The sequence below is a fragment of the Aplysia californica genome, unplaced genomic scaffold, assembly GCF_000002075.1.
Source record: "Aplysia californica isolate F4 #8 unplaced genomic scaffold, AplCal3.0 scaffold01079, whole genome shotgun sequence".
Classification (NCBI taxonomy): Eukaryota; Metazoa; Mollusca; class Gastropoda; order Aplysiida; family Aplysiidae; genus Aplysia; species Aplysia californica.
In genome coordinates this window covers 174,473-184,516 of record NW_004798349.1, presented here as the reverse complement: position 1 = coordinate 184,516, position 10,044 = coordinate 174,473, and the positions used below count along the sequence as shown (strand labels likewise).

At 41.9% G+C, this 10,044-nt stretch overlaps 1 protein-coding gene across 1 annotated transcript in view; it reads left to right on the top strand.

Annotated features, from left to right (window-relative positions):
* The window catches only part of LOC106013644 (flocculation protein FLO11-like), a gene marked incomplete at its 5' end in the record, with an annotated part of 6,707 nt that extends 2,426 nt beyond the window's left edge, over positions 1–4,281 (top strand). Inside the window, one exon of the mRNA XM_013089916.1 lies at positions 4,080–4,281. Within this exon, the coding sequence (XP_012945370.1) occupies positions 4,080–4,281 (202 nt within the window). The remainder of the gene's footprint in view (positions 1–4,079) is intronic.
* Between the last annotated feature and the right edge of the window lie 5,763 nt (positions 4,282–10,044).

Here is a 10,044-nt window from a genome sequence, read left to right as displayed (position 1 = left end):
ACGAGATCTCTGTCAAAGGTATCACATTTACCAGGTCGGCCTCTCTTAGTCACCTCGACGTCTTCGGTTGCATTTTCCTCCGAAATCCATCTGTTCAAAGTCATGTCACTCAATTCAAGCAAATGTTTAGTTCTGCTAAATGGATCAGAAATTAAACGATTTAGACTACCGCCATTTTTCTCACAAGTGAAATAGTTATATACTTTCAGAGCAATGTTCTTGTGAGTAAAGAATTTCAGTTTTAACTTAGACTTCATCTTTAATCAATCACAATATATGATATTCAGCAAGTTAACAATCGGATTTTTAAAAAAAGAGTGGACGCCTATGACTCTTGATAATGACTGACAGATGACAGCACCGGTCTCTTGTTCACTGGGCGGACACATGTGTGCGTGAGTAACAAAAGTGATTGTTTACCTAGATTAGCTAGAGGAAACAGCAGTTGTGAAAAACACTACTCACGATTTTCACGACAGTTTTGACAATACTCAGAGTCGCCAAAGCCGTAATAATGTTTAAATTGTCAGAAAAGACAAAAACATATTAAGGTAGCAATCCTTATGTCTGGCCCCGCGGAAAATTGCATTTTTGAAACAGAAAAATTGCAAAAAATTGCAAGGTAAAGAGCCTAAAAATTGCAAAAAATTGCAAGGAAAACAGCCTAAAAATTGCAAAAAATTGCAACCTTCCCATCCCTGGTGCATTAATACGGGCTTAACATTTTTAGTTTAAAAAACATGACAATTTGAGTTCCGGTAGCATAAAAGCAGAACAGCCTTTTAAAAAAATCATGACCCACAACACAACTTTTATTAACAGAATATACTAGTAACAACACTCGAGTGCGTTAACAGTAAAGTTATCGACCAAATATAATATAATACCGCGTGACACAAAATAACGGAACCCTCGGTTTTCGTAATAACTTTTAAATGAAAGCATAAAATCTGACCAAATTTAGTACATACCGGGTACTTGGTTCTTGCAAAGATCTAAAAGTAAAAGTGTAGTATCAGGTAGTCTATAAAATCAACATTTTTGTGGGAGATTTTCGAAACAACCTCTAAATGCAAAATTAGCTTAAGCTTCAATCAATTAATTCAGACCCTGTTCTATTTTTCTCTTGAAACCTTCGATACACCGGTAATCTGTGTTTGGATCTATTTCAGATATTTTCTTTTTTAAAACCAGTATGGTATTGTTTTAACACTAGAAATCTAGATTCTAAGTCAAATCATAAAATACAGAACATTTTTTTTCAATTTATAAACAATAGTAATACATGTAATAATGTAGATCATTTCTATAGCGCCCACTCCCGTGTGAACGCAGCCCAAGGCATTTTACAACGGAGTGTCTACGTACACGGTTACCGGGCACCTAGCCTCAGTGTCTACGTACACGGTTACCGGGCACCTAGCCTCAGTGTCTACGTATACGGTAACCGGGCAGTGCAGAACTCCATGTTCAGTTTTTATCATCCGGTGTTGCCTTCAACCCTAGCCCTCTCCCGACTGTACCTTTAAAAAAAATCAATAATCCCCCCATTCCGGAGCCCTATACTTTGTAGCGCAGAGACTTTGAATGAACCTTGGTGACCCCAACCGGTACTCACAATGTGATGCGAAAGCACAGGTTCACTGACCGGTGACGATGGCGAGCCCGACAAGACGCTTGCACATGTATGACTTTCTTTTTTTTACAACAAGTGACAGCATAGGACAAAAATTAAAATTGATTTATTTTCATTCTGGTTACCGTGTACGTAGATACTGAGACTAGGTGCCCGATTCCCGCCGTGTATGTAGACACATGCATCATGTACGATTATGAACATTTTGTGTTGTATAATGTATAAGTTCCGGTTATAGCTTTTAGAGTACGCCCAGTAAGACTGTCCGCGAGTCACAACACACCGGAAGTTCCCCCGTTAGCGAGCGGGAGGCAAAGCAAAGCACAAGTCTGGCGCAAGCCTCTGGCGCAAGCCGTCCGCTGCCCGCAAGACTTCGGTTAATCGAGCAGCTCTAGTGTATATATACAGTGGAACTCGGATTCAACGTGGTCGCCGGGCCGGACCTAAAATCTCGTTGAATCCGAGTGCTCGTTATAGCAAACACGAGGTTTTGTGTAGATAATTACAGGCACGGAGAGAGTAATGTATAAAGAGAAGTCACAAGAAGTGTCTGAAATGCCTGCATAGTATGAGCTGTGTAAAATAAAAGACCGATTCGTTCAAATGCACACGCCTGTGTCATATCGATTGTTTACCAAAAAGTTGTGTTGCTGTGTAGAGCCTAGCATACGGCAACTTTTGATTCCACAGTCCAGCGCACAATTCATTACGTAGATCTACCTCAAGACTAGCTTATCATTGTCATAATGATCAGTTGCCGAGGGGAAAAAAGACTGATGCGTTTGTATCTGCGACGTTCAACGCCCGGACCGCTAGTGCCTCCCCCCCCCCCCTCCCTCCCCGATACACACAGTCACATGTGTGCAGGCCGCCCATCCGACCCCGACACATGCCAAAGTAGACACGTGCATGTGCCAACAACGCGTGTGTTAGTATTAAAGAAGACCGCTGATTGGTCGCATGCAATCGGTTACGTGAATAATGGTTCACGATGCAGGTGCAATGGATGGTTTCCGGGAATAGATAAAGTTCGCGCTCATATGACCTTATGCAGTTGCAAGCGCGGTAAAACGCTTACAAAAACGAAAAAAGATAAAGTTCGTTCTGGGAGAAAAATGAGCGAAGCCACGTCTGCGGGGGCTGTTCACCCTGGCAGCGACCTCGTTGAATCTGAGCTCGCTGATTTAAGTGCTCGTTGAATCCGGGTTATTTATTTTTTAAATTGATTTTAAAGAAGGAAAAAAAACGGGGAATCTTTCTCATCATTGAATCCGAGTTGTCGTTGAATCCGAGCTCGTTGAATCCGAGTTCATATATAGTATAGCCTAAGGTTCTTCTTACTTTAAAAAAAACTTGTTATGTTCGAGCGTGCCTTCACCAAAACGGAATACTGACACTGGCAGGCCCCTTGTGTGTGATTCCATCATTTACATGTTGTATCCTGTACTTTTTCTTGAATTTCACAGGTTTAGGGTTAAAGTTAAAACGGCCAACCTATGGATGGGTTGACACACGCCCTTATTTGCTCATTTTTGTGATTGTTTATTAATTTGCTGTTCTAATTTTGATTTCATTTTGTTGTGAAACCTTTTTTTACTTTTCACGTTTTTACACTCTGTGTGGCTACAAACGATCTTCTCGATGCTTAAAACGGGGCACAAGAAATTCCAGTGTTTTAGATTAAGTTACCTCTATCAACATATTGCTATACAGTGGAGTCCACTTATAACGAGTCCGGAAAAAAACAGAAGTCTGTTATGAAGACACTATTCTAAAACCCCGTTTTTTTTCTCTTCTTTACCTTAGCAAATAAAATACTGCAATAGCGGTATCAGACAAACATGCCAGTCCGTTATAGCGGAATATTGCTGCTGCTGTGCACAGTGCATAGACCAGTTATACATAATGCAAAACCTCCTTTACAGTTTCCCTTTAACTTATTACTGAATCCCTTATAGCGAGAATCCTGCTATAACGGACATTTTGCTCCGGTCCCCACCCTCTCGTTATAACAGCAGACCATGAATTAGGTGTTCAGGAGGGCAGGCAAAAATTGCCTCGGTGGGGCCAAAAAATCAGAGGGCACCGAGGCAAAAAATTATAGGTGATCATTTTGTTGATTAAAGTTGGTCATACTGGATCGTGCACCACAACGTTTATATAAATAACAATACAATTTATTCTTGCTCTCTACAAAAGTATAGAGTTATCGGAAAATTGGTAAAATCATGAATGAAAACTAAGTAAATCACTTGATGATCAGAATATTGAAAATATGTTGGCACACACAATATAGAAAAAGACTGGCTTACAGTTTGTCCCTTATGGGAAAACACAGGTGATTTTAAAAGTATTACCAGAGAAGATGATTTCAGGGAATAGTGCTGAATTATCAGGACGTCTATTTGTGAGACACATCTCTTGCCGCATGGAGGATGTCTAGTTGTGAGACACATCTCTTGCCACATGGAGGATGTCTATTTGTGAGACACATCTCTTGCCACTTGGCAATGCAGGGTTCTGTGTTGAATTCTCTGATCTCAGGACCATTGGGACATTTAAGCATGATCTTTTCAAGCATATCTCTGGAAAGCGAATGCCTTCAGTCACCAAGGATGCGCCTCTTCAAAGAAAACAGGGATTAGATCTAAATGAGCCAAAGTCAAATGAGACAGATTGGGAAATTTCCTTGCTTTTTTCAAGACTGAACATGTCTTGTTCTCACTCAGAGGTAATAAGCCCTGACTTTCGGAGGGAAACATGAGCCACTCTTTCTTTATTTTCAGTGTTGAGCATCCTTGGTGTTGAAGCAAGTCTCATAATGAGCTATCAAGTCATCCATCTGTGTCGCACCATGTTCTTTCAACTCATCCATTTTGCCAGTTTCAGGCACATTTGTCCTGTCAAATATCCCTGCACTCTTCAAAACTTTATCTTCCGATGTGCCAGAACATCTTTCTTCCAAGCACAGCACCAGCTTATCCAACACATCTTTCATGTTTGTAATCATCACACTTGCACTTTCTCTCACATTTGCAGTCTTCTTTTTCATCCAGACCTTTTTTCAGACACTGCTGAGGTTTGGTTAATGTGAGTGTGTTTGCACTTGCCATGACAAAAAGGTCAAGCTGAGCAGTGTCTGACTGAAGCTTTGATAAGATTTCAGACAAGTCTAACAGGATGTCTTCATACACCCCCCCCCCCTCTCTCTCTCTCTCTCTCTTCCACGAGTGTACCTTTAAAAAAATTAAAATAATCAATAATGCCCCCCCCCCCTCCCCCCATTCCGGAGTCCCATACTTCGCGGCGTTCAGACTTTGAATGAACTTTGGTGACCCCAACAACCGGTGCTCACACGATGCCGTATCTTGTGACTACGGTTCACTGACCTGGCACGGCGGCGATACCCGACAAAACACTTGTTGTACAACTTTGTTTTCTTTTTTTTCCTAAAGTGACAGCACAGGACAAATGTTGATTTATTTTCATGGTGGTACATTTAAAAAAACTAAAAACAAGGGCAGGGCAAAAATTGCCGCGGTTAACCCTTTGATGTGAAGGACATTGCGGCAAATTGCAAAGGCACCAAGGTTCAAGCCCTGCATCAGGATTCCACTGTATTACGTCATCACAGAGAGTACAAAGCTTGAACATTAATGGCAACTTTTTGGGCAACTTTTGCCATTTTTGTGCCAACTTTTGGACAAAAAAGTGGCAAGAGACGCAGATGCTAGACTTGTGTGGGAATCCGCCCACGCTTCACGACTGAGCTCTCCCCTCATTGACGTCACACGCGGGGTCACACCCAGCTGTGAACTCTGACCTCACAATCGCAGCACTTTCCTCTACTCCAAGGACCTTGCAACAAACCATAGAGTGTACATCTATGCAACAAACTAACCTCCTTGCTCTACTCCTGAATTTGTCACGAGAGAGAGAGAGAGAGACAGAGAGAGAGAGAGAGAGAGAGAGAGAGAGAGAGAGAGAGAGGGAGAGAGAGAGAGAGGTAGAGAGAGAGAGAGAGAGCGGGAGAGAGAGGGAGAGAGAGAGAGAGAGAGAGAAAGAGAAAGAGAGAGAGAAAGAGAGAGACAGAGAGAGAGAGAGAGATACAGACATAGAGAGGGAGAGACAGACAGAGAGAGAGAGAGAGAGAGAGAGAGAGAGAGAGAGAGAGAGAGAGAGAGCGGGAGAGAGAGGGAGAGAGAAAGAGAAAGAGAGAAAGAGAAAGAGAGAGAGAGAGAGAGAAAGAGAGAGACAGAGAGATAGAGACAGAGAGAGAGAGACATAGAGAGGGAGAGACAGACAGAGAGAGAGAAAGAGAGAGAGAGAGACAGAGAGAGAGAAAGAGAGAGAGAGAGAGACATGGAGAGAGACAGAGAGAGGGGGGGGGGAGTGAAGGACCACTATCGTTGTTGTTATTCACCACTGGGCTACATGCAAACAGTTTAATTGTTGTTTAATTTGCTCAAGGCCCAGTCAATACCAATAATGCCATGATACGAGGCCGTAATAAATTATATGAGGTTGGAAAAAATTCCAGAAATAGGTCTACAATCTAGATCTATGTTTGAATTGCGACTTTCCCAAACGGACACCTGCAGCTGGGGGAAAAGTGTCCTGGGCCAACCAGCCATGTACGTGGCCGTGTCGACACGCGTCATCCAAACCGGCTACACGCTTCCCCGCCGCGCAGCAACAGTAGTAGTAGTAGTAGTAGTAGTAGTAGCAGCAGTAGTAGTAGTAGTAGCAGTAGTAGTAGTAGTAGTAGTAGTAGTAGTAGTAGTAGTAGTAGTAGTAGTAGTAGGCGGGTGCTCTGGTGTGGTTTGCTCCTTCTTTCCTATCGAAGATCTATCGTCCTTATCTCCTCTTCTTCTTTATTATGTTTGTTACTCTCTTGTAACGCGCTAGACTAATCTTCTGGCGCTCATATGACCTTATGCAGTTGCGAGCGCCGTAAAACCTCTACTAAAACTAAAAAAGGAGTAGTAGTAGTAGTAATAGTTGTAGTAGTAGTAGTTGTTGTTGTAGCAGTAGAGTAGTAGTAGTAGTAGTAGTAGTAGTAGTAGTAGTAGTAGTAGTAGTAGTAGTAGTAGTAGTTGTTGTTGTTGTTGTTGTTGTAGTGGTAACGTAGTTATAGTAGTGGTCATAGTCATACAGTTGCAGATGGGGGCTCTCGTGGCCTAGAGGTTAAGGTGTTGGCCTCTCATTCAAAGGTCCTGGGTTCGATTCCGGGTAGCGACCAAAAAATTTCCTTCTCTAAAATTGTCTCCTTTCACATCCTTTCCTGATCTCTAACAATGTTCTGTTGTCTGCTTTCATTTTCACTTTCTGCCCCCACCCCCTCACCTCCTTTGCCCCCTCCTCTGGGCTCCTGACTCTTTCTGCAGCCTTTCTACTGTTACTCCTTGGCTCCTCCTTACTGCTGTCTTTCTGCCACACCCCTGATCTTCTGGTAGGAAAGATCTACACCTAGCCTTCTCGGACAAGGGCGAAAAATCTCGGAGGGCCCGTGTGCAAGTTGCGCACGTTAAAGATCCCTTGGTGGTCTAAAATCGATAAGAGTAGGCTTCGGCCGCCACCCGGGCAAAATTCAAAATTTCCTACCAACGAAAAAGTATTAGGTGTGTCCCGCGCGCTCATATGACCTTATGCAGTTGCGAGCGCCGTAAAACCCTATACTAAACAAACAAACAAACAGTTGCAGGCCTAGGCTTGTACTTGCAGGTAACCCAAACACCCGCCTCTGCGCAGTTGAAAGCGAGTAGGAAGCTCGAAATTTGATCATTTCTAACCAACCATAACATCTCATTTGACACCAATCCTCACCCCGTTTTGAACTAGAACTAAGTCAGTTCAACTATTGTTTTTGTTGTTGTTGGTTTTTTTTAGCTAAATTCAAACTATTGTGGACGGCACGCACCGCTCGCCTGTGAAGGGTTGCAGCACCTGCCTTTGTTCATTGATGAATGAGAATTCTCGTGAATATCGTGTATATATATATATTATATATATATATATATATATATATATATATATATATATATATATATATATATATATATATATATATATATATGTGTGTGTGTGTGTGTGTGTGTGTGTGTGTGTGTACATAACTTTTAGAGGCTGCTATAATAACTGCAGAAAATGGACTCTCCTACTGGAGAGCTTTATTTATCATAATTCGTGATTATCAAATAAGCGGTGCCTTTAGAATTGCTAGAGATCTATTCCTGAATAGACCCAATTATTTTAGATTAATGAGCCATGGGGAATTTGAAGATCTAACTTGTGCCTCCTCCACCCTCGCCCCTATTGTTCTGACCCTTGATTTGAAAATGGGCTCTGCACGGGCGGGAGCTTCTGCCCAATTTTAAAAAAAAGTAATTAGAATTGAGGAGTTTTTGTGTGCGTTAGTATATCTGATCTGTCATTGTTGAATACTTACTTTATTAATGCCTCATTTTATCACAGAAACGATTGCAGGAATGGATTCCAGGCCCAAAAACACATAGGAGTGGAACAACATGCGACAACACCAGCCTCAGACACTTCCTCAACTTGAGAGAGCATTGCCCTCAAAAGGCAGTGCAGTGATTCCATGCGGCGACGATGTCAGGCCGTCATCAATGCAAGAGGAAATACGCGCTACTGATCATGTTGCTTTTGTAGACCAACCCCACACTCTTGTATGTTGGGAATAAACCTGTTATGTTAACTTTCGGTATTGTTGGTGTGTTTTGAAAATTGATTAAATTAGTATTCCTGAATTTTTTTTAGAATATCGGTCGCTTGTGAAACTAGCTAGTTTCATTTTAACACCGTGTATGCTTAAAAATGTGACAGAGTATATTAATAAGGCGGCACAATCTCAATGTGCACCAGCCGAACAAAGCCCAGAGAGACCGTCTAAAAATAACGCGATCTCAGACCAGTTCACGATAGTTCACACAATTCAATGCCCGTATTATGATAGCTTTGGAGCAATCCACCGTAGTGCTCATGTGTGATTGGTCCATTGTCTTGCTATTTATATATCTCTAGCCCCACCTCCGTAACCCTGAACTTGAGCCAGGTCAACACGACATAATTAGGTCACTGTGTTAGAAGTTGGAATGATGTAGTGGTGACAGTTTTATTACTCGAGTGTGTATTCCAATGCAGGATGAATGAAGTTGATTGCAAATAAAATCAGTTCACCAAGCAAAATAACAAGAAGACAGTGAAAGAATTAGGTCCTCACCAACCCAAAGTTAAGTATACTTTCGGACAAGTAGACATAGGAGCGCAGCTAGTCGTAGGTCATCGCATTGCAACGCCTCACAATCACGAACTAGATCTAGTGAGAAAGAACAAGCACGTGTTGTGTTGTATTTTGTTCTGTGAAACTCACCAACTCGCCCTTCGCGGTTATGAAAAGGCAGATGTTTCGGGGAACAGAGCTATTTTTCGCTAACGCTAAGCAGGCTCTTCGACATTTTTTGCCCACTCTACAAAATAGGCACCGGCGTTCTCAGACGCGTTTGTCACCGGAATATTCCATGGCCGTGTGAAACAAAGTGGAATTTAAAGTCTCGACTAATAAGCACAGTCTTCATTTGGAAAGAAGAGATCCAGCTTTGTCTTGTAGACATTCCGTCTGAGCAGTGGGACGACAATTCCATCAACGATGGTGTCTTGGATGTATCAAAGAGCGAAACATTTTTCTTCTTTTACTTTTAGCACTTTTTCAACAAAATGTTCACGCACGTTGACGCTGTTTATGGGATCCTCTAATACATAAGTACAACGACCATAGCAACACGCTCTAGACACGTTTAAAGTAGCCCTCGATGAAATCAGAAACAGTAGGCCTACACGTGTTCTATCAACAAAACAGACCACAGAAAACACGCTTCCATGAGACGCAGACATTACAACACCAATGAAACTGCTGCAAAGCAGGCCTGTGACATAATAGTTTCTCAAACTGTTGACAGTTTCTTGAAGCAAAATAAATTCAACGCAACGCACTATTAATCTTCGACTCCTCCAAATTCCAGGACTACCAAAAGTCGTTTCCTACAGTTCTTTTAGGATCGTTTACAGAAATATTAGGCCTACTGTTTTGCATAAAATGAAATAACAAACAGAATTATAAGTATTACATTGCAATGAAATATTTAAGTCTGCTCAAGGTGGTACAATCCAGGGACTCTGAAGGACTACAAACTCGACACAACATTTAGATCAAGAGAAGTGCAAAATTCTAGAAACCGCACTGACGTTTATGTCAATCCACAAGGACATCATTGATTGACAGCATGCCCAACTTCGTCAACAGAATAATGGACACCAACTTCGTCAACAGAATAATGGACACCAACTTCGTCAACAGAATAATGGACACCAACTTCGTCAACAGAATA